General features: G+C 36.5%; 2 protein-coding genes across 3 annotated transcripts in view; both read right to left on the bottom strand.

Moving 5' to 3' along the window:
* LOC107560759 (signal transducer and activator of transcription 5B-like) overlaps positions 1 to 26,619 on the bottom strand; it is a 118,671-nt gene extending 92,052 nt beyond the window's left edge. For both annotated transcript variants that reach the window (XM_016245018.1, XM_016245019.1), the window contains exon 1: positions 26,493 to 26,619. The gene's annotated coding sequence lies outside the window, so the exon portion shown is untranslated. The remainder of the gene's footprint in view (positions 1 to 26,492) is intronic.
* LOC107560746 (signal transducer and activator of transcription 3) overlaps positions 22,911 to 26,667 on the bottom strand; it is a 32,685-nt gene continuing 28,928 nt past the window's right edge. Inside the window, exon 22 of the mRNA XM_016245003.1 lies at positions 22,911 to 22,919. Within this exon, the coding sequence (XP_016100489.1) occupies positions 22,911 to 22,919 (9 nt within the window). The remainder of the gene's footprint in view (positions 22,920 to 26,667) is intronic.

The following is a 26,667-nucleotide window of genomic DNA, read 5'->3' as shown; positions in this document are numbered from 1 at the left end:
AAAATACAAATCTTGTGTAATCCCAGGCTATCTGTTATCTGAAGCACACTTAAAACTGGAATATAATTGAATTTCATTCACATGTGTTTCATAAACACATAATCCTTTCTGGATTACAATTCACCATCAAAATGATACATTTAATTATTCCAGCTGCTGTGAGAAAAGGCTATAAACGATCGGCTACCTGCGTATCCTCACATGCAATAGCCTAGTAGCCGGGACAACAACTTTATTACAGAATAGTTTACAGTTAACAGTTTACAGAAGTGACGTAATGACGCAGTGGCATGCTCGAATTTCCCACGAAAACCTACCCGTACCACTCAAATTAGAAAACATTATTATAAGCTAACCGTTGTGAATCGGGCTAAAGTAAGGCAATAGTTTCGAACACTGGCTGGTTATGTACTTGCTCAAATATTGATTTCGGATCATTTTTAACCAAAAAAAGTTACGGACTGCAGCTTAACTGTAAATATAGTAAAACATTACTATTTACTATCCATTTTTAATGAAAATTAATGTATTAAATATTGAACGTATCACATTTTATAATGAATATAAATGAAATTGCAAACACGGTTAATATCCTCCATTTCTGGAAATACTTCATATGTTGTCATTGTGTATATCAACATGTTCATACGGAGCATGAAATATATTATTTAAAACTGCCAAAGGGCAGTCATATGCATATCTTAGAATTGTAGTTTATTTTAATTTCACTATCTTAAGGTCAAAATCAAATTACAATTCAGAATCCTGTTTGCAGTATCAATTCAAATTAAATTTCCAATTCACTTTTGAACTGTGCACATCCCTGTTGAAAAGGGGGTCCTAGATTCTTTTGGTTTCCCCCTTTGTCACCTGAAATGGACTTCATTAGAAGAGACAGGGGAACAGTGCCAATAAGTGCATGAGTGATTTGTGTGTGTGTGAGTGAGTGTGTGTGTGTGTGTGTGTGTGCCACAGGAGAGTGAGGGAGCAGCGTGTTAATCTTCTTATATAACCAAAAAGCAGAGGGGCCAGACACACACACACACACACACACACACACACACACACACACACACACACACACAGCCTCTAGAAACACAAACAGAGAGACAGCTGAGGTTCTGGTGCTAAAAGACTGTCCAACCCTTTTAGTGTGTGCAGATAATAAACACGATTTGTTTTTTGTTTTGTTTTTTGTCTTCAGGCTGAATTTTGAAGAGAATTTTTAATAGTTTGATCTTATCATAACCCATGCCTACTCAAAATGCACACCATCAGAAAATGAGGTTAACAATTATCTTTAATTTTTATGAATATTTTTATATAAATGTTTTTATACTGTAGCAGTAATGCACACTGACAGCATTTAGCTGTCATTTATAAATCAGTCAGCCTCTACATGCAGCATATAGGCTACTTACAAGGAAACAATCAAGAGAGAATATGTCTCTATGAGAGGAATGTAAGTGAATGGAAATAAATCTCTATTTATTTTCCATTTTACCCATCTCACATATAAAGAGGGTTTACTGTTCAATGCTTTAGAACGCTTGTGCACACTGACATGTATGACTACTTACACACACTCACACATATGCAGTCACATGAACACAAATCACTTTGGAAAGGGTTGGTTCAAAGGGCCCCATCTCATTTTCAAGGCCTACTGCATTTCAATAAGGCTCTCTTCTCTGGTAGGCCTGGTTTGCAAAACAACAAAAACAATCATGCTGCAAAAACCCTGATCTGAAGAAGAAAACAAAGTATACTCCTCATTTCCTCTCTTCTGTTATCTCAGCAGGGATTCAGAGTGAAGAGGTTAAAATGGCCAGGAAACCACAATCTGAAATATACTCAAATCCCATGTTTATCAAAAAGAAAACATTTATTTTTCCATGGAAATATGTTACATACATACCCAATTTCAATCATTTAAGTCCACTAAAATCAAGCCTTGGATTATATATATTAAAGTTAGCAATAGCATGAAATCCACCCTCCATCTATTTTCTACATGTATATTATTGTGAACAATTCATTCATGCATAAATTTAATTTTTGTAATTGTTTTTGACCTTGATTTTCACAAAACTATTAACCAGCAACAGTTTTCAACATTGCTAAGAAGAAGAAATGTTTATTGAGCAGCAAATCAGCATATTAGAATAATTTCTGAAGAATCATGTGACACTGAAGACTGGAGTAATGACTGCTGAAAATTCAGATTTACCATCACAGGAATACACTTTATTTTAAAACAAATCAAAATAGAAAACAGTTACTTGAAACTGTAATAATATTTATATTATTACTGTTTTAACTGTATTTTGATTTTTTAATTTTGTTTCAAATAAATGCAGCCTGCTGAGCATAAGAGACTGCATTCTGACTTATGACCAGGCCTGTATATCCCTCTATGCATCCTCTCTGCCAGAGTCATTCAAGGCCAAGGTCAGCGCTGTTAATGATAAAAATGATGCCTCAAACTCTGATAGATGTGACACTGTTTTACAGAAATTGACTGAACTTCTGAGACATAATGAAACTGCACAAGTCAGCAGTGATTCACTATACCAGGCGGCACTGACAGACTTTGACGGATTTTAACGACCTTTTACTGTCTGCATTAAAACCACAATATGATTAATCACTAAGGCAGCCCAAATTAATGTAAATATATTTGCAAATATTTATCCAACTGTGAGTAGTGGATCTGTTTATGTATGAACAGTGGACTGGAGGCAATACCTAGACACATACACACACACACAAGAGAATACACTGACCTTTAGGTAACTTTCAGGTGCACTGAACAGGGCCCATAGGATGTGATAGTAACAAGGGCCCTAAGGACATGATCCCATCATATACAAATCCTGTCAAACTTACACAAATAGGCCAACGAGGACCTCCAAGAATATCCTTTACGTCTTTGCTCTCTCTCTCACACACACACAAATGCGAGGTAACAAGGACCCGTGAGGGTAAAGTGCCAGAGGGGAGGCAGAGCTAACAGAGAAAGACCTAATTAAGACTAATGAACAATGTTGTTTGGTCTCCTGCCTGGGAGCCCTGAACAGACGGCAACTCAAGAAGAATCTTATGCAGAGGTCACCAGACCCTCAATCTATTACCAGTAAACGCACAGTATTTTACACTCTCCACACCTCACTGAATAAATACCTCTGCTGGCTCACATTAAATGCACATTTCTGATAAATCACTTTAGTTTTAGCACCTGATATTATTTAAAACAAGTAAAAGCCATTTAAAAGTGACTTTTTGCACCAAACTTACAAAGACAGATCTTAATATCGACCCATAGACCTACTGAATTCCCAGAGCAACAGTGTACAGAGGAACATATGCAGGTGAGAATCACACACACAGGTTAGGGCTGGGCCGTATATCGAGTTTGTACGATATATCGATATTTTCTTTATAAGCGATTCGATATTAGGTAATACCGTTGCCTCGCGATATACAGTAGTTTGATACGAGCGCATCTGAAAATATAGCGGAGGACACAGCCTGAGCTGCTGCGGAGAAAGTGCATAATCCAATTTGTTCTAAACATGTGACAAGCTTCATATTAAGGCCTTTAAAAACTGGTAAGACATAGTTTATAGTTTCGTTTTGCATATTAGTTTAAGCGGCTCGGCCCGTCATTTGCTCAGAAAGGCTGCGTGTGCCGCTGACAGAGACGCTAGGCTACTCGCGGTGTGTGTGTGTGTGTGTGTGTGGGTATATATATATATATATATATATATATTAAATACAGATTTAAAAAAATACAAAAACGAAAATACCGAGATATACCGTATATATCGCAAATCGGCCAAAAAATACCAAGATATACATTTTTGCCCATATCGCCCAGCCCTAACACAGGTTTTCATTTTTTGTGGGGACATTCCACAGACGTAATGGTTTTTATACTGTAGAAACTGTATTTTCTATCTCCTTACCCTAACCCTACACCTAAACCCTCACAGAAAACTACAGCCATTTTTATTCCAAACACTTAATTCTGTAAGATTTATAAGCTTATTTCCACATGGGGACATAAAAAAATGTCCCCACAAGGTCAAAATTTACTGGTATTACTATACTTTTTCTAGTATCTTGTATTTTGTTACAAAGTTAGTGATTATAATGTCAATATTTCAGTTTTGACATTTCAAAGATGAGCTCGACTACAGAATAAGGTAATACAAAAACTCTGAGCAAACACTAATAAATAAAAAGTTTTGTTTAAATATTCATGAAAAAGTTCAAATGCATATAGTGGATTCTTTGAGGTATGTCTACAGATTTCTGAAAATAATTTGTTAGACTTTAAGTAGGCTGATCCTGAAAACTCTTTCAGTTGTTAATAATGCCTTGTTGTAACTTGCACTAGTGGATCATACTACAGTTGTATTGAAGTCTATTAAAACAATGTAATTTATGCTTCATAGCACCAAAACTTTCTGGGAAAAAAAAGAACAAGTTATCCCATCTGCCATTGTTTTGTCAAACAGGTTGTCCCGCTCCAAACTCCACAGAGCTACAGTGTTTATGTTCTGCTTATTTATAGTTCTCTTTGAACACTAAACTGAGATATGAGGTATATTTTTAGCATCCAACGTGGAAATTCCTAAGAAAATATGAAAATCAGTTGTGCATGATGTTCATTATCAATCTGAGCCCCCTGTTTAGACACTTTTATGCATTATTATTGTGCCAAATATTGAAATCATACAAATGTGTCAAATATTGAAATCATACAAACTTAACATCACACTTTATGTAGTAAGTCTCTCAAGAGTGAATGTTGTGATTGATTACTTCCATACAACAGTCACTGGGTTAGAAGCACAGGTTATTCTGATTACAATATTAAGAGTGAAAACTCAATAACATTCTGACAAGGAATCATTTGTGCTCATTTAACAGAGTAAATCAATAAAACTCAGCAATTACACCAAAGAGTTTTTATTATTTTCAAACACACAAATGCATGCATGAACACACACTAGTAAGCACAGATACAAAGATAAAAACACCCAGCACCGGTTGTTCAGGTCTTTCTGACAGCTCTAGGTGGGTTTCACTGAAAGAACATCATTTAAATGTCCCTTCAGAATTTAATCTGGTGTGAAATCAGCAAAAAATAAAAATAAAATCTCACACAGAATATCAAGCATACATACAGTATAAAATAAATAAACATACCCCTATTATTATAATCCCACACACATGCATCAGCTGATGATCTCCATCTTTTAGTGTGTTCCAAAATGCATAAATGATATATACTGTACGTAGGGCGCTTTAATGTTGTAGTGCTGTTCCAAAAATAACTAGGCCTACTTTAAAATGCTCTTCCAAAACAAACGATCTAATCTATTACTAATAAACAGAAAAAAAGGAATAGTTCACCCAAAAATAAAAAATTCTGTCATCATGAACTCTCCATCATTTTGTTCCAAACCTGGATGGCTTTCTTTCTTCTGTGGCACAAAAAATATATTTTAGTAACACTTCACCATAAGGTTCCATTTGTTGACATTAGTTAACATGAACTAACAATGATACTAACTAACTAAAAATAATTTATTGCATGCAATAATGCATTGGATATTCAAAAGTTGTATCTGTTAATATTATTTATTGGACCTGAGCTAACAGATCTAACAGTTTTTTTAAACTAACAATAAGCAATACATTTGTTAATGTTAGTTAATATGTTAACTAATGTTAACTAATGGGAACTTATTGTAAAGTATCATTGATATTTTGAATAATTTTGGTAACCAACACGTTTTGGTGACCACTGACTTCTATATTATTGACAAAAAAACAAAAACAAAACACATTTTTCAGAATATCTTCTTTAATGTTCAACATTCTTCAAAATATCTACTTTTGTGTTCTGCAGAATAAAAAAGTAAACGCATGTGGTCATGTAAATTCCTTATGACTTTATCAGGGTAAGGTCATAAATGTCATAAAGGTCTGGCTATGTGACAATAATGTGCCCATCCAGCCAGAGCGAGTGTTTCGCGGTAGGAGAGAAAAATATATATTTCACACTCTGACTCTTTGACTCAAGAAATTATAAAAATTTGACTCGAGCACACAACCAGTCTTAAGTCGCTGGGGTATATTTGTAGCAATAGCCAAAAATACATTGTATGGGTCAAAATTATAGATTTTTCTTTTATGCCAAAAATCATTAGGATATTAAGTAAAGATCATGTTTCATGAAGATATTTTGTAAATTCCCTACCGTAAATACATCAAAACTTAATTTTTGATAAGCAATATGCATTGCTAAGAACTTAATTTAGACAACTTTAAAGGCGATTTTCTCAATATTTCGATTTTTTTGCACCCTCAGATTCCAGATTTTCAAAGTTGTATCTCGGCCAAATATTGTCCTATCCTAACCATACATTAATGGAAAGCTTATTTATTCAGCTTTCAGATGATGTATAAATCAAAATTTCGAAAAATTGACTCTTATGACTGGTTTTGTAGTCCAGGGTCACAAATGTGTTATCTCGTGCAGCTGAAGTAGATATGTTGTTTAAGTTTACCACTGACATTATGGAATACTCTGGGGCTTTTAAAGGGGTCATATGACATTGATAAAAAGAACATTATGTTGTGTATTTGGTGGAATGCAATGTGTTTATGTGGTTCAAGGTTCAAAAAACGCATTATTTTCCACATACTACATTATTGTTTCTCCTCTGTCTCTCCTCCTTTCTGAAACACGTCGATTTTTACAAAGCTCATCGTTCTGAAAAGCGAGGTGTGCTCTGATTGGCCATCGATCCAGTGTGTTGTGATTGGCTGAATACCTCAAGCGTGTGACGGAAATGTTACACCCCTTACCATACTGTGATGTGCGATGAGACAACACCAATAAAACCCATTACAAAAGAGGCATTTGTTGCATCCAGTGGGGACATGATTACTGATTATAATGACTTATACTGTCTTTTTATGCGTTGCACTGCGTATCACGCCGCATAAACATAAAACCATGTCTGCATTTGTGATCGGAGAAACATTTTAATATATATAACATTATTTTTAACGCTATTTACTTAATGTTGATGTGTTATTTTCTATGTGTATCTTGTAAAGCACTTTGGGCAACTTAGTTGTATTTATATAGTGCTATAGAAAGAAAGAAAGAAAGAAAGAAAGAAAGAAAGAAAGAAAGAAAGAAAGAAAAAGAAACGACAAACAACAATAGCTGCTCTACACTGCTCAAAAGTCACGTTTGAATCGTCAGTGGCAAATTCTTTAAATATGAAAAACTTACTTACAGGGTGTGAGTCAGAAGCGCCAGACTGTCCTTGCAAAGTTGGAACTGCCCCACTTTATAGAAACAGCCTTTGTGCACAGACGCATTGTAGGCTACTCTCCAGGTTCAGGAAACAGTCCTCTATAAAATGCGCTGCACACATCTGAATATTTGGGTTGAACTGTTCTGGAACAGTGTTGTAAATACAACTTAACCACTGATTTCTAGTTGTGTCCTCTTATTGGAAGGCCAAACAAAGTAGTTTCGCTTTCACAATGAAACACACAACGTCACACAGGGCGGGCTTGAGTGAGGAACAGCGCGGCCGGCGGATTCGATGAAGGAGCGGCCGGTGGGCTTGCGGCAACCTCATGTGACGACCCTGGGCTGGACTCCGCTTCGTCCACGGTGAAAGCCCATCCGGCGATTGACAGCGCGAAATTGATGTATTTCCTCAGCAACCAGCACGAATCAGCTCTAGGCATGACGAAGCAGATATTGTCCTCTTTTGGAAGACCAAACAAAGTAGTTTCGCTTTCACAACGAAACACACAGCGTCTCCACGACATAGCAGCAGCGGCAACAACAATACTACAGCGAGAATAAAAGTTACACCTTCTTTCTTTGCGTGAACATTTGGGCAGTGTTATGCTAATCTTCCCACACAGTGACGTAGATGTGGGGGCGTGTTTAAACGAGGCGTTTTAGGAAGGTGTGGACAAGTCTTAACTTTTATAAAGAATATCTCTTTGGGTTTGTGACTTTAGTCTTTGCAACTTTAGGGATCTTATCTATTCACGAACAGCTTGTAACACTCCAAAGAGAAAGGAAAATTTGAAATTGCATCATATGACCCCTTTAATGCTTTAATTAACATCATAACTCACATAACAAATGGAATATTCAGAGTCAGATACACAAATGGTTTTGTTTTGATGTCACTACTGGGAATGACTTGTTTTATAATAAAGTCTTGTAAAATCAGTACTTGTTTTCCTGGGTTATTGGTTTCCATGTAAACTAAAACAACGGGTAGTTATTTGATCAGTTATGCTCAATTACATTATTTTTATTTTGGAGTTAACTATTCCTTTAAGTCTGTTTTTTTAATTTTTTGGGTATTTTAAAAGTGGTTATTAGTGAGTCCAAATCATGTATAGAGATTTCAAGTAGCCTACAAGTAGCTCATTAGCATCAGCCTTTGCACAACAATAACAGTGACTCCTTTGTCTTGACGTAACAGATGACAAATAACATTTGTTCTGAATGATTTTGAATGATTTGAATTTCTGACCCCTGTACTTTTCAACCCTCTGCACCTCTCAATGTGGAGGATGAAGCCCTCAGAGCGAACACTGCATAGCCATGACCACATCTAAATGGAGCGCACCCTGTATCTTCTTTGCACACACACAACTGGTGAAGTCAGGAAGTGAGATAACACTGATTATAATCAAACAGAAGCACCTGAGACTGATTTATAGCCATAATAAGACTAACAAAGAACAGAAGGACCAGAGATCTATTCTTATAAAAGGTTACTACTACCCTTCCTGAGAAGTGCTGTGTCTTTTCTTCACACAGATGCATCCTTCCTACACAGAAACACAAATGCATAATCTCAGAGATATATACGGCATTTTTGTACACATTTCATTCACTTTTTGTATACTTTTTGCACACTTTTTGAGTGCATGAACAGGTAGACACACAAACACACACCAAGAGAATAATGATCTAACATCGGCAGCACTATGTCTGTGCAGGTCAAGTTACTGAAAATGATTCTCTAGCCTGCTATGAACCTTATGGACAAGCATGTGACTGTATTCTTCATTTGATTTGGATACATAATCAGTGTTTTTCTTTACTGTTTCCTTCATTCTCTTCACACTGCTTCAGATAAACATACAGGCATTTTCGACCATGAACTTTAACCTTTAGCAGTTTGTGATGTGCCATGGGTCAAATAGCTGCTGATTCTCAGTTACCCACGCTGTCTTGCTTCGTCACCGGATCACATATCTTCTTCTTACACACCCGCACCCGCACACACACAAACATGCACACACATTCCAGATTACTGGGTCTCAGCAGGTTTTACGGTTACTAGTTAAAGTACAGAGGTTGTCTCATATCCGCTTATCCTTTTTGAATGTTTTAGTAATACCAGTCACTGTGTCAAATAAATAACAAACGGCACGAGCATTGCCTCAAACCACCTCCGTGTCAACACACCCGGAGCAGATTAGGATTAATCCTGCGGAAATGTGTCCATCAATCGAACAGCACTCGAAAATACTGCAGTCTGATATCAGGGTCTTGCTCACATGTACTGTAAACTGTAAGGATTTTCAGTCAGTGTGTATACATATATACATATGTACACACACAAAAATATGTATATTCTTTGTAATTATGTAAATATATACAATTCAATGTATTTATATTAATATACAGTACATGTATTGATAAATATTAAATACATAAAAGCATAAAACATACTTTAGATTTTTGGAGAAAAGCGTCCGCTAAATGCATAAATGTAAGATGTAAATATAAACACTTTAATTGCTAATTCTTTCAAAAATATATTGGACGGAGTGCTTTAGTGATGTATTGCAGATGACCTGGTCATTGCGTTGACTGTTATGATGCCAAAGAGCAGGGGTTAATTTGATTAGGCAAACGATGTAAGATTATTGTGGCAACAAAGGCAGGTGAATCAACGTTCACATCAGTCATCATGATTTCCTTTACGCTGATTAGCTTCTAAAGCATTAGCTTAGCCTACAATACATGTAGCCCAGGTAATCTCAGCTAATGCTCCCAAATGCTAACACTCAAGAAAGGCTAGCATTAGCCTTAGTGAGAATTAACACTCTGTTCAGCATTAGGTGTTTGTGTGCTGCAGTTAGAGAAAGTGCTGAGGAAGTGTACACAGTGTCACATCTTCATTTCGCTCAACCCCTCTCCACTGTTATAGTGTAAACAGCAAGGCTAGTTGCTATGACGTTGGAGGAATAAATCAATAGCATAACCTGTATGGTCCACTGAAGAATACAAACATACAATAAGGGCCAATGACAACTAGCCAGACCCCTTTTTTGTGTATTTGTGTGCACAACATACAATTTAGAGTGCCAATATACACAACCGCCCACCCATCCCACACACACACATACACACACACACACACACACACACACACAAACGAATCATTTACCCTATTACCTGAGAAAAAACACAAGTAAAAGTGGACTTCACAGTGCTCCTCAAAGCAGTTCTAAAGTCAGCTGTAACGAAAACAAATCTGTAATCAGAACTGAGGACAGGGACATCAGAGAGTGAAAACTATTAGAGCAAACCTTGTATAACACCACTGATGTCTGGTCACACTCTGCACTTCAAAATAACCATTTCAACAAATCAGTATTTTTGTCTAGTTTTCCAGTAAAAATAGAAGCAAATTTGTGTAATAATCATTATCATAAGACATGAGATATATTATGATATAAAAATATATGCATGTATACAAAAAGATTGGAGTTTTGAAAGAAAATACTACTTTTATTCAGCAATGATGCATTAAATTGATAAAATGTGTTATCATGGCTTGCACAAAATATTAATATTAAAATATTAATATAAGAACTGTTTTCAATATTGACAATAATAAGAAATGTTTCCTGAGCAGCACATCAGCATACTGATTTCTGAAGAATCATGTGACACTGAAGACTGGAGTAATGATGCTGAAAATTCAGCTTTACCACCACATGAAAAAAAAATATTTTAAATTGTAATAATATTGCATATGATTACTATTTATTTAATACATTTAACAAATAAATGCAGCCTTGTTAAACATTAGAGCCTTGAAAAACTGTCAAAAACATAAAAAACAAATATTTGAAAGGCAGTTGGTAGAATTAAAATTAAAATTTTAAAGAGAAACATATTTGCAAGGGATTCAAGACATGCTTTCTTAAAACAGGTATTATTTTGCACACTTTTGCTTCATTTGACGTAAAAAAAAAAAAGATGTGAGATGTGTCTCCTCAGTTCCCCACGCTTCCCAGATTGTGCCAAGATCTAGAGAGCATTACATTTTTAATTGGTGGGTGATACTCTCTATGTATTATGCAAACTTACACAGTGTGGTTGTAGCCTATTTGAAAGAGCTATAGAAACAGCTGCAAATGTACACACATGCAAACACTCACCCACTTACACACACACACACACACCTGCTGTCATTCCACCACAAAATTCTCATGTATGTTTTGTGCATCCATATCATTCTCTAGTCCTCACCGCTGCAAAACTACTTAAATTCTGCTCTTGCCATGAGACATGAGATACTTTACTGTGATAAATCATTGATGTTTGATGCTGCAGACACTCACTATCCTTCTCATGCCTTAACATTAATTTTTAATTCACACTTTTAATCTAAATAAGACAGAGCATTGAGACCACTTCTCAACCCAGAGTTTAGTCCATCTTTCAGCCAATCGCAGTCTGTGCATGAGGATGTCAGTACGAGAGAGCTGATTGGCTAAACTGCACAGTCACCAGTACCAACAAAGAATTGATTGGCTGTCACCGCACAGGACAGCACTCTAGTGTTGACCCATATACAGCAAGCCAAAAGAGAGAGATAACGAAAGAGAGACAAAAAGGGAGGGGAAAATATGTAGAGGGGGATTAAACAAAATGCATTTTATGAGCTTGGGGTAAAAGGACGAGAAGAGACCTTAAGCAGACTATGTATATATATATATAATCAAAAGAAACTTGATGCATTTCAAAGCATCTGTTTTTGGTGGTGTTTTAATTATATAATAATAGCATCCAACCCAAATGGAGCCGCAAATGGCATACCTGCAGATTTCAACATTATCTTTAGCGTGTTTTATAGCATAATGTTCATTTCTGTTTAATTTGGTCACTGAAAAAAGATTGGAGCTCTTAATTTTGTTCTCAAAGTGCACCAGATTGGTGCATTTAACTTTAAAATGGACAACATTCTTTTCAGGGACATCATATTCTCATAAAACACTGATGTTGGATATTGTGCATTTGATAAAAAAAATATGTACTGTAAGTGAATGCACCATATCACAACAAGCTACACTAGAAATATGACTACAGATTATATATATATATATATATATATATATAGAAGCTTTAGAAAGTCATAATAAATGCATTTCAAAACTGTTCAAAACAGAGTTTATATCTCCTTAAAACTTTCTAAAACTTTTTTCTCTGCAAGTGGGACGTTAAATTTGCTATGAGATATTCTGTCGATGTCTGGTTATATCATACATGTTTTACACTGCATCATATAAGCCTCTGTACTAAACATTCACAACCATTCAACTTTAATACCCACTGAGGCCTAAAACATTTCATTTTGTACTTTAACATCTAACAGGAGACAAAAGATTGAAGAGATCATTAGAAGTGAAGTATCTTGTCATATGGGCATTACAATTAATCTGCACAACAGCCTGCTGATGTCTGGTGGCAGATTAGAAGACCAGCAACACATCTGGGCAGCTAGCGCTAATCACAAAAGCTTATGGATCATGTACCGCTTTCATTATCATCCTCAGTGCTGGTGTAAGATTGTATTGCGAGTAAATTAATCTCCTGAAGGCCTTCCACAATCCCTCGGTCCAATCGGCAAACGCTGTGACCTTTACTAGACGTTAATGTCACAGGATCCAAAAACACAAAGCAGACTGTGAGTCTCATTCACTAATAACTGTGTATTAAATGTCTACTGGATTCGCAACAGGTTTGTACACAAACAAATATGTTACATTCTAATCCAATTTATCCAGTTTAAAATCTAATCCAAATGAATTTAAATCAAGTTTAATTTGAGAAAACTTGAGAATTTTTTTTATTAAAAGTTGAATTATTTAAGTGATTTGATTATTTAGAATTGTAATTATTTAAAATAAATTTAAATGCAAACAAATTTATCATGATTTCGGTGTGAAAAGTTCACAATAAGGATTTTTGCACAAATATGTATGTTTGCAAGTTTAGTGAATGAGACATCAACACTTCTCTCAAAAGATCACTGTCCTTGGCTCTTTTTCTTCAACATTAATGCCAATACCACGGTACATGAATACAGTAAACATTCAGCACCAAGTAGGGGTGGAACGGTTCGCGGAAAAAAAATCAAGCCGTACGGTTCTCCACACACGGGCCGGCAGGCACTAGGACCGCGGTTCAACTTAAATCTGACAACGCATCTGTAATATGGTTTGCTATAAATAACATGTAAAACAAACAGGGTTCGGCTAATGTATGTTTCTGTTGATGGATGCGCATTCTGGCTTCCCAGTACATTACAACAACAGCGATGAAAAAAAACAAAACATGGACAGACCATTTACTCTTGATCCATGTGAATGCCGTATGCTGGAATATGAGCATTTATTCCATCATCACCCGGGTGCTGATAGCGCGCGTGCGCACAGGTGAGACCTGAACAGCACACGTTGAAATCTGTGTTTAAACTAATCTCATTTAAGCTTTGCCAGTTTAAACATTTAAGATCCCGAGGTGAGAAGTGAGAAGATTTGTGCGTGCGCTCATCCGAAGCACGCAAACCTACGCCTCAGAACGCGTGCAAATATTAAGCTCTCTCTGAAGTATTGTGTTTAAATGGACAAATTCACACAAAAATTATGTCAAAATGCCTGTCTTGGTAAGTATCCTATAGCAGACATAGCCGGCTGAACGTACTGTCATCAGTGCACTGGATCAGTGCATTCTCTTAAAGTGACAGCACTTTCATAATATTAATCAAACAGCAACAACACAGAAATCACTCACTGCTCTTGATTGAATAGCTTTTGTAAATTTAATAGAGATTCATCTTTAATTTATACAGTGAAATATGCAATGCTGTAGTGCTGGGCGGTATACCGGTTCATACCGAATACCGGTTTTTATTTTTGTTTGGCCGCACCGCAGCCGACTCATCAATAAATGAGCACAAAACAGCGTTTCCTAGCACCTGTCGCTTACTGATTGTTCGGAATTATAAATATGAGCGTAGTTCGTCTGTTAATATCACATGCACTTTTTTTGTCTGTTGTTTTTTTTAGTCACTCAAACGCAGGCAGTGCTCTGCATGAGACAAAAAAGTAATATAGCTAAAACAACCGCATAGCCACTCTTTAGTGTAGATGCATGTTGATTTTATCAGACGATGCCACGATTATAAATGAGAGTGACTCCTGGTTAGCATGTATTAAAAGGGGTCGTGTTTAGTCACTATTTAGTGTGGTATTTTTTGACAATATCCACTCATCATGACAGTAAAATAGGGCATTCTAAGTCAATATACTGTAGTATTTCCTCTCTCAATCAGTAGAAAATATGGTTAACACCCGGTCATGCATGAAAAAAAATACCGTCTTGTACCGTGAAACCAGTATAATTTTGAAAAATACTGTGATATACATTTTTGGTCATACCACCCAGCACTACAATGCTGTTTTACATTACATTACTTTATTCAATTTCTGTACCTAAATGTTAGACCTACCTAAAAAAAAAACTGAAAATCACTGTTTATTTTATTTGTTTCTTTACTCTATTGTATTTATTTGTGCTGTTGCTTGTAGTTAGATAGATTAATCTTATTTTCTTTATTTTTATTTGACAGTATAGTTTTCCCCTAAACATAGCACATACCGAACCGTACCAAAACCGTGACTCTAAAACCGTGATTCAAACTGAACCATGAGTAAGTTGAACCTTTCCACCCCCATGGAAGTTATTTGCAAATAATTTAAAATTAGTCAACTGTTTTATGATAGAAATGTTAAATGACCGAAAAAAAATAACTTAAATGATTTTAGCAAATGGCTGCAATATTACAAAGAGTGAAAAATTTAAGGGGGTCTGAATACTTTCCGTACCCACTGTATGTAGTGATACAAACTACTCAACTTTTTTCCTCAAATATGGCCATCTTGAGAGAGAGAGTAATGAATGTTTCATGTGTGAATTAACTGCGTCTGTGTGTCTCTCTCTATACAAACAATAAAGCTGTGAGATTACTTCAAAAACAGCTCTTTTACCTCCTTGTTGCTGAGAAATATAATGTAGAGATTCAGTATTGAAGCTATTTTATTAATAAAAGTCGTGGGGCAGCGGGACTCAACTTAAGGTGTAGAACCATCTCAAGGCTGATCAGAAGAAATGGACAGCCCCTGAGTTAAATATATGAGTGTCACAGCAAAGGGTCTGAATACTTAGGACCATGTGATATTTCAGTTTTTCTTTTTTAATAAATCTGCAAAAATGTCAACAATTCTGTGTTTTTCTGTCAATATGGGGTGCTGTGTGTACATTAATGAGGAAAAAAAATTACTTAAATGATTTTAGCAAATGGCTGCAATATAACAAAGAGTGAAAAATTTAAGGGGGTCTGAATACTTTCCATACCCACTGTATATATATATATATATAGCATATATATATATATATAGTTGGTCCCCCCCAGTGTTCAGGACATGGTTACGGCCTTGGTCTAAAAGAGTCTTTTACGCTTAAATGATTTTGCGTTTATGAATCCTTCTCCAGCCCACTGGAGTGGAAGATTATCATGAATAACAACTTTGAATCTGTTTATCACACAAACCTATCATACCGCAGTATAGCGAATTATATAGTGTTGTTTATACATGATAATTATACTGAGCTCTGAGCTGTCAGCTTAATGGAGTGTTTTTACCTTTTTAATACTCTCAGATGAATAACTAAACATCTGTCTCTCACTGTCTTTCATTCTCTTTTTCTATGGGCTAAAGGGGCACTGCTTGCTTCGCTAAGCCTGTAATAGGCTTAAGCAGGACTGAAACACTCTTCTCTCTGCTCTCGCACTAGCTTTATGGCCAGCCTCTCTATATCAGTGATTTATTGTCAGGGAGAAAACAGAAAGAGTGAGAGAGGCAGAAACAAACAGACACAGCATGGTGGACAATGAGCAATCAGGAGAGATTTACTCACTCAAGTCAACTGAACAGATCTAAAACATTGGCCACATGCACACTGATGCATACAGAACTGAAATGAGAACAGATAAAAGTGCCCTGACTGACAAACAGACGACAGATAGATATTGTCTTGACAGGAAGATATTCAAAGTAGCTTCATTAGGTCATCTGCAGTTTAGGTAAACTGACCGCTGTATGAACCTGATAGTAAGATAAGCTAATCAGGGCTCTGTCCTGAACTTTGACATCTGCCGCCCCTCCTCCAGCCACCACCTTCTCACAAACATTTCTTATAAATGCTCATTTCACAACCATGCCATTTAAATAAAGCATGAAATATAGATGCAAGCTCAGAACAGTCAATGTTCATTACCAGGAAATATTCCATCAAGTTCTATATTGATAACCATAAAAATACACATCTCTACACATACGCAAGTTCATATATATACAAATATTCAGGCCACATCTATATGTATGAATTTATATCCACATGATTCACCTAGATCTCTAAATACTCTTCACATCCCTGCTGTGTTGTCAGTCTAAACTTAGTTTCACTTCACTGATTCGGGCCGGTCTCCATTCAGTCAATCAGTTTGTTGCTATGGGAAGCTCTCAGAATGTTTCCTGCTCTTTACCGCTCTGTTTTAATCATCTGACCTTTAATTCTGCCTCAGTAATGTCACTCGTCCTCTGCAGCACTCACTCTTTAAGAGTAAATGAATGTCAAAAAAGTCTGTAGGTAATTTTTTTTTAAATTAATTAAAAAAAGTTTCAAGGGAAGATTAAACAAGATGCAACAAGTAGAGTAAACTGATTGAATTAGTATTAAAGCTTGAATTTGAGTGTTAAAAATAATGAGTGTGCAAAATTAGTGCATAATATGGATCCTGGTAAAATCAACGTTTTTATAAAAATAATCTCTTACAAACGCCACTGATCTGAAGTTTGGGGTCAGTAAGACTTTATTTTTATTTTATTTTATAAATACTTTTATTCAGTAAGGATGCATCCAAGACATCTATAATGTTACAAAAGATTTATATTTCAAATAAATGCTGTTCTGTTGAATATTCTATTCATCAAAGAATCCTGAAAAATCATGGTTTGCACAAAAATATTAAGCAGTGCAATGCAGCACCAAATCAGCATATCAGAATTTCTGAAGGATCATGTTAAAAAATCTGCTTTGTCATCAAAGCAATAAATTAATTGAAATAGAAAAGACACTAAATTGAAATAATACTCCACAATATTACTGATTTTACTGTATACTGATCAAATAAATGTGAGCATAAGAGATTTTTGTCAAAAAAAGCGAAAAAATCTGACCTCAAACTTTTGAACGGTAGTGTATCTACTTCCTAAATTTCAGTATTTTTCTCTGTTCCTTCCCCATCAAGCGCTCAGTAACTAATTTAAAAAGAAAAGAAAAAAACATATTCATGAACATGTCGGTGACCTTAAGACAAATGTTATATAAAAAATTCAGATAAACATACATACACATACAGAGAAAAAATATACAGTGGGTACGGAAAGTATTCAGACCCCCTTAAATTTTTCACTCTTTGTTATATTGCAGCCATTTGCTAAAACCATTTAAGTTAATTTTTTTCCCTCATTAAAAAAATTAACTTAAATGATTTTAGCAAATGACTGCAATATAACAAAGAGTGAAAAATTTAAGGGGGTCTAAATACTTTCCGTACCCACTGTATATTGAATTCCTTATTTCTGTGGCTGTGTGCCATGAGGACATTATATAATAGGTATGAATTTCCAGTGTGAGCAAGTGAACAAAAGTACAAAAAACATCAGTCATTCATCAAATCCCTTGGGGATAGACAACCAGGTGACTCTAAAATTGTCCTGTATATGTAAAAGCATACAGGAATGGAAATGGATACTGGCTGTGTATGATCAGGTAACTGAAGTCAATCGTATTCTCTAAAATGGCTTTCACATTGGGTAGTTATAGAAACTAAAAAAATAGCCACCAGGGTGGTCCCGCGAGGACTAAATTTTAGGAACTCTAAAGTGACTGAGCCAGCCGACAGCTATTTCATTTAAGCAAGTCATTTGGCATCACCAACAACTGGAGGATGGCGAAGTGCCTGGACTTCAGCATCGGTCCATCTATCACTGTTTCCTATGCTCGAGGAGTTAGTTTATGGAGTAAGTACAGTATATGTAAACTGTGTATTTACACTACTTTTTAAAAATGGCGGGTGCCCGTTTTCTTATGGTCAATCAATGTACACTAGTAGATATTGTGCTAGGTTAGACCCTAATCTGAAAAGTAGAAGCTAATTTATTCCCCCAAAAGGTGTTCCTATAATTTAACCCGTTCCCAGTTTCTGCAGTGTGAACACACCAAAAAGCAGGTACTTCCGCCAATAGTTATAGCAAGCAACTATGACAACGCTCCACCTGAACTCACAGCAGTCTTGAGCAGCGCTTGTAACCATAGTGACTGATAATGATAGTAGGCTAAATTTCAGGACTTGAATTGCATCTTTAAGGATGTGCTTTAGAAACGGTTTAGCATTACTGACAACATTACAGTTGCTTCCATCCTCTCAGACATTAGGCCAAAACCTTCTTTTTAACAGGTGATTGCCTTGCTCTCCGACCACACAATCATAGAAGAGTTTACATAACATGTAATAACAATTACATGTTTTGGTCATCATCTTCTCATATCAGCCTAAAAATTACATTAGATAATTTTTGGTAGGCACTTTAGTATATGCTCCAAACTATTATTATTATTTTTTTTACTTCTACTAACCTTTTTTCCCCATACTTTACACTCTTTGCTAAACAAAGGTTCCAAAAGGGTTTTTTTTCTAAGCGATGCCATAGAAGAGGAACTTTCAGTGAACAGTTCAGAAAAGAACTATTTTTTTCTTAATGTGAAGAACATTTGAATAAGCTGAAGAAAAAAAGTTCTTCATCATACCATATATGGAAAACAAAGAACATTTATTTTTAGGAGTGTATGGCCATTTCTGATACAGCAGGTCATAAAATTGATTGATGACAGCATGGATGCACATTTGCATCTGCAAAAACATGAGAAAAACACAACACCAGAGCAAATGGCATAAGCATTAGAACTAAATATCAAAGTCTTTCCTCTTTTACAATAAACACCACTTCATTGGGAGTGACTCCTAACAGGCTTACATTAACCACAGGAGTTTCTCTCTTTCTCATCTGATGCTCTGTTTTCTTTCTGTCTACCAGAGCACAGAGCAAGTTGAGCGTTGGACAGGAAGATGGTAGTCAAGGTCGGTTAGCAGATCGTGAGAAACCCCAAAAACAGATCATGTGTAAACCCCAGTAACAGACACAAACACTGGAAGAGGAAGACACCAGCAAAGATGCACAGAGAGAGCACAAACAGAAAGTGAAAGCGCATAAAACAGCGTGTTAAATATAGATTTAGAGGAAACTAAAAAGTAGAACACACTCTAGCAGTGGTCAATGGTAAAGATTCAGTTTAGCTGTTTTAGTGCTCAGAGATTTTAAGCGATTACAGTCTAGTCGATGTCTTTCAAATAAATTTCACATACAACACAGAGTAATGTAAAGCTGTTCTAAAACTGCACAAATCGATGACAGTACTAGTTTCTGAATGAACAAGAATTGAGGAAACTGCTCTATCACTCGCTAAATTTCCCTTACTTTCATTTCCTCAATCTCTCTGACTTTTGATTCATTAAATGGGTCATGACATGTTTTTTAAAATTATTTTATTATGTTCCCTGATGTGTAATTATAATATTACTAAAGTTTTTTAGATGAAAAACATTCGAAATTGAATGATTTATGACCTTTTTCCACCCTGTTTCTCATCCTCTGACTGAAACAGTCGGTTTTAGGGTGTTTTCCCTTTAAGAGGTCAGTGTAACTGCCCACTTTTATGATTAGCTAATATCCATTACCATCATTACAGTTTTAAATTTTTTTTTACATGAAATGCGTTACTTACAGTTTGCGGCATCATTGTTGAGTCCAGAACAGTTGGCATGGCCTGATCTTTGAGCAAAAATATTTTGGTAAAGCCAGCATCATACTGCAATTTGTTCTCAAAAGAGTCAACGGTGAAATGTACTGAACATACACACATAAAATAGCACCGACGTGACTGGGACATTTGCTAAAAATAAACAATCCATTTTTCTCTGATGTCGGGATCCTTCGGCAGCGTATACAAACATGTTGTTTTTCCACAGCCAGGAATGGCACATCGTCTGTCTGGCATCGCAATCTTATTGTAAACAACTACTCCTTCAGACCCACTCGCTGCACGACTGAACACCTGTGAGCGTGACAATGATGTGATGATGCAAAAATAGGTGTAGTTGTCTTGCTCTGGAGGCGGTCATACGCAAACAACTGTGCCCAGGTGACGTCACCTTGTCCCTCTGATCCAAAACGAGCCGTTTTCTGAGGGTTATTACATAAATGCTTTTTTTATTGATGATGAGGACATTTTAAGTTATGAAACATGCAGGATGTATTAAGCATACAAAGACCACTTCTATGTCAAAAGATCAATGGAAATTTGGTTTCTCATGTCATGACCCTTTTAAGTGTTTGAACGACACAACAAGTTGTCCATGAACATGCATATGCAACATGCACACCTCATGGCCAAAAGGATGTGGACACAAACATCTACATAATGGGTTTGGCAAGGCCCAGTGAATCTTAATGCTACAGGATACAACGAACAGTTTGTGGATGGTCTTTGTCTGTTCTTCACAACAATGTTGTGTGCACAAAGCAAGGTCTATAAAGAAATTATTTAGTGAGTTTGATGTGAAGAACTTGATTGGCATGGCATCCATAATGCACTCCAAATAAACACCTTTGGGATGGATTGGAACACTGACTGCAAGCCAGATCCCATTATCATTGTTTCATTGGTTTCATTAACAATTTATTTAGGGCTAGTATTTTTAATTAATAAATATTGCAAAAGGTGTGCCATAACTCATTATTAAACAACAATACTAAACTAGACTTAATGTGGTAACACTACACTATTCTTCCAAAGTTTGGTGTCCGTAAGATTCTTTTAAAGAAAGTAATACTTTATTCACTAAGGATGCAATAAATTCATCAATAACGATGAAAATGATTGTTTCCACAAAAAAATATTAAGTAGCACAACTGTTTTCACCACTGATAATAATGAAACATGTTTCTTGAGCACTAAATCGTCATATCAGAATGATTTCTGAAGGATGACACTGTGAAGACTGAAGTAATGCTGCTAAAAATGTAGCTTTGCCATCACAGAAATAAAATTCATTTTTAAAATATAATAAAATAGAAAACAGTTATTTTAAAATGTAATAAATTATTATTATTATTATTTAAATACAGCCTTAGTGAGCATAAGAGACTTCTTTCAAATACATAAAAAAATCCTACTAATTCCAATCGTTTGAGCAGTAGTTTATTTCATTCATTACTGAAATACTACTTACAAACCATGTAATGTAAAATTTTTAGCTAGACATTGTCAAATGAACAGACAATCATTAATTACACTGATTTAAACTGTACATTTTTCAATAAAATGAACCAGCTCATAAGAGTCTTTGAAGCATCATTTGATTCTGGCATTTGTAAACAAATCACACATGACACAAGACAATAAATAAGCACACAGGCTTTGCAACAACACCCATCCCATAAACATCTGGAATACAGAATCAAGGTACAGATCAAGACTAACTGGCCCTGTAATCTAAAGTCACGCCTTCTTGCTCATTTGGTAACAGTGTCACCTGTAGGCTTATATAAAGCAGACCAAATGAACACGTAAATATGAGGCTTTCATAGCAAAAGCTGCAAGGAAACATATGGCTGACTTAATGAACTTCAGTATAATCAATAAGACAAGCTTGACCTTCTTTATGCATCGCAACATAAGTACATGACCACTGATGTTGGTTAAATAATGCTAACCCTAATGCTACAATCCAGAAAAACAAGCCAAATGTGCTGATCTTGCTGCACAGACCTTTGATTCCCTCTCACATATCCAGGTCCTCGTTAAAGAAGAGCTTTCCAATAAAATTGATAAATATATGTGTAACCAAATAAAAAACACAACTCTGCCCTCTACGTCAGTTTACAGACCTTCTTTCAGCTCCCTCTGCCTTTCTTCCTTTACCTCTCCTTCTGTACACAGTGTGCCAGTCAACATGTTGAACGTATTCCCTGCACAGCAATCACGTCCCAGTCAACCCTCTCAAATGTTGTGTGTCGACTCCAACAAGAGGGCATTAACCGCTCAATCACAAGTCAACCTAGGTTGTACAGTCCAGCTAAACAAATATATGGTGCAACAGGGTTAAATGTTCACTTATTTATGAAATGTGATCTTTCAAAAGACCTGAGTTTCCCTTCTAATCCCATACCAAATCCTCTACATTCCTAATTTCTCACAGGCAGTGTTGGCCAAACAATTTTGTCAAACATGCGTTTGACTTCCAGTTGTGGGAAGATACACTAACTAAAGGCATCTTTGCTCAGCTGAGTTAAGGCTGCTCTGTGCCTGCTCAAAATTCAGTGTAGAGACGCATCTCTGAGTAGCATTAGGGGTTGAGGTTGGTCTGAGCAGGCATAATTTAGTCTGACTTTTATGTGGCATTGTGTCTTTACATAAAATTTTGAGCAGGCACAGAAGAGCCTTAACTTAGCTGTGTAAAGACACCTTTACTAAAGAGACATCTGTCCCTTTTTCTACAGGTGGACAAACATTAAAACAAACATTAAAGGATTAGTTCACTTCCAGAATAAAAATTTCCTGGTTTCCAGTTAAAAAGTATATACACATTTTAATTTTTTTAAGAAAATGACTGATCGTTTCACTAGATGAGACCCTTATTCCTCGGCTGGGATCATGTAGAGCCCTTTGAAGCTGCAGTGAAACTAAGGCTGTGCAAATAATCAAATGCGATTTTCATGCGCATCTCTTCAGTAAAGCCGGTTCTGTGATTAGTATTAAATCTCCAGCACGTGCTTTCAGATGGAGCGGCATTTACTACACAGAGCCGTAGTTCACTGATAAGTTACTGACGACATGCGCATGAAAATCGCATTCGATTATTTGCACAGCCCTAGCTGAAACTGCAATTTGGACCTTCAGCCCATTGGCCACCACTGAAGTCCATTGTATGGAGAAAAATCCTGGAACGTTTTCCTCAAAAACCATCATTTCTTCTCGATTGAAGAAAGAAAGACATTAACATTTTGGATGATATGGGAGTGAGTAAATTATCAGGAAATTTTTATTCTGGAAATGAACTAATCCTTTAATGGCCAAATGTCATTTTATAGTGCATTGAACATAACTATTCAGTATGTAAATGTAGGTATGCAATTAGATTTTGGAAACAATCAAATTAACAATACATTCTATCCTTAATGCACCCTACTGTGAAGAAACCAAATGGGTTAGCCTAAACCATATAGAAGATTTCTTGTTGCAATCACCCACCAATTTGTATGTTTGCCCACCAATTTATTTGTTTACTCTTTGTTGTCATGACAGGCCATCTGTTTCCAAGCTTGTGTGGTCTTAAGTAATCAACTCCGATGCTAAATTACTGCCAACTGAAAACACATCTTAAAGTAAAGCTAGTACGGCTTTAGATAAATTAATGACTGACACTGGTCAAGTACATAAACACTTTAGTTAAGCGGCTCTTAAGTGCTCATCCATAACCACATTTCTTCGGCCTGAAATGCAAACACACAAACTTCATAAGCCTTCTCCAGTTGAGCAACTACAAAAACACAAGACACAATGTGAAATCAAAGCATAATTCAGATTTATGTAATATATTCTAAACTGGGCTAAAAATCTAATGTAACACGACTGCTAATGTCTTATGTATTTCCAGTAGGCGATACTTTATCGCAACAAAATGTGACTAAGCAGACGGGCTGTTTGGGAATTCATGCATCTAATCCCTTCCCGACCTTCATATAATGATTCATAACAGATATATCTGGTTAATGCCATTGGTAATTACTAATGATACTTGGATTCAATCATTTGACAGCAAACATCTTCACTACACGAATTACATATCAAAAGAAGACGATGTTAAAGTGTGTGATTGTCAGTTTAGCCATGAAAATGTTGATTTGAAAATCTGAGTGATTCCTGGAATGCACAGGAATGAAAAATCAAACTAACTTGTTACTGTAGCTATTTGATGACTACTGCCATCAATCACTTGCTAAACTAGTTTACCAATAATCTGTGCAAAAAAATTTGCTACTTTTCTGCAATGATCCTTGTTGACCGATTTCATTTTTACTCTACTTCTGGTTACATGCGAGTCATAGAGCAATATTAGAATACTACTGGAACTATGACTGGAAAGAACTGTAATCATTTCTAACCCAGATAGCACACGTACATCTTCAAGATGTCTGTTAAAGATCGCTTAATCTGGAAAGCATCTGCTGTGTACAAACATCTGATAGACGTCTCCAAGATGTCAGTTTTACATACATTCGAAATCATAAACATCTTAAAGACATTTTCTAAACGTCTATTTGACATCTGATAGGAAACGTCCTATAGACGTATTGCAGATGAACAAACACAAATAGGCCTACGTCTTGCAGATGTAAATGCTCGGTGATGTGCGTGTGCTATCAAGTTAATAGTTTAATCAAGGGTTTGAGCGTCAGGAGGCATTATTTACATAGCTGGTTCTCTGGTCATTTTCAACTTTCTCTTGCAATTAAGATTTGGTTCTCAGTACGCCATCACAAATTCACAAATGTGTATATCACAAATTCACCAAAATGAACCACATTTCATTTTAAAAAATCAGGTCTAGTATATTATACATCTAAAAATCAGATACATAATTAGCGTAAATTATGAGCTCTGTACATTTTAGGGGCATGTTAAAAAGCAATGTGTTCACAAACAGTCACATTAAGAAAATCACACAGGTACAACGCACATGGCTACACGGTCTATATGAATGCACAAAAGCTCACGCATGCACACATTTGACACTGTTGAACGGAAACTAACAAATTGCATGATGGGAGATAAAAGAATCTGCTTGGAAGATCATATCAAAGGAGAAAAATAGAGAGCATGCCTTTCACTTTCTCACTAGGGCAACTGCTACTGTCGTGTGTCAGGGACTAATTAACTTAGATTCACATAACTGCGCTATGATTAAAAAAAGGCCAATGCCCTTGGCATAACGGTCAAAGCAGGTCTAAATGAGCGTACGCGCACGCCTTTCTTGTAATCTACTTGTTTCTTGTATCTGCAGTAGCAGTCGCGTGGCCAAAATGACTGTGACACCTCAAAACGGAAGGACAGTTCACATTTCGGCAAGAGACATGGCTTTAATAACCCACTCTTGCTTGATTTATATCTCCAGTCACAACCGTATTGTACCACGGCGACAGAACTGCCTTAATGTTTTAATCATTAACTCTTCGTAACTTAACAAACTTTCACCCACTGAAACCAATTTGGCTCTTCAACCACGAGCCCAAAAGAAGAGCTTCTTACTGACAGCTCCGCACTATCGCTCAAGTTATCCCCTCATGACGGAAAATTCAACAGCCTGGCGAAAACCTTCGCCCAGGAGCGTGCGCTCGTTTTCCGCTGAGCGCTCAATGGGTCAGAATTCACTTCAAATGCGAACGGGTCAAACGCGCAGAAATACGGAGCTGCATTCGCTGGACTGGAATGGAGTTGGAAATGTGAGCTGGACCGTCCGTGAGACTTGACAGGCGTGCTGGAGGGGGGGCTGGACTCTCTGCCTGTTGATCCGATAATAAAAAATACAAAAACAGGGTGCAAGAGCGTGGGGGCTTGCGAAACACCGGTGGCAAACGCGCACTGTCTGAACTGAACAGGAACATTTTCGATAAGATCCTATTAGACAAGTTGTGTGTTCTGAGATCTCTAAGAGCAACGTTAACAGCTTTAGCTCAGCGCGAAAAGTCCAGTCCAGTGAAGCCTCAACATGGACATTTGTTTTGTAAACAACTATGCTGTTAAAACAACATTTGACATCGACAAACAACATTTAGGACACACTGAAAGCGCACAGACGCATGAAACATACCTCGGCAGGTCTTCTAAATCCGCTGTCGTTTCGCATAAAAGTACAGCAAAGCTCCAGCAAAGCGCCTACGACCCAGAAAGGCAACCTTTCTGCCCCGTCTATCTCAACCAGCAGTGGGTTACGCAGTTTTTCATGTGCTTCTACCCCTCCTCTCTCTCTCTCTCTCTCTCTCTCT

This window comes from Sinocyclocheilus grahami, unplaced genomic scaffold, assembly GCF_001515645.1.
Source record: "Sinocyclocheilus grahami isolate Dianchi unplaced genomic scaffold, SAMN03320097.WGS_v1.1 scaffold741.1, whole genome shotgun sequence".
Classification (NCBI taxonomy): domain Eukaryota; kingdom Metazoa; phylum Chordata; class Actinopteri; order Cypriniformes; family Cyprinidae; genus Sinocyclocheilus; species Sinocyclocheilus grahami.
The sequence above is the reverse complement of the archived record's forward strand: the minus strand, read 5'-3'. Positions and strand labels throughout refer to the sequence as shown.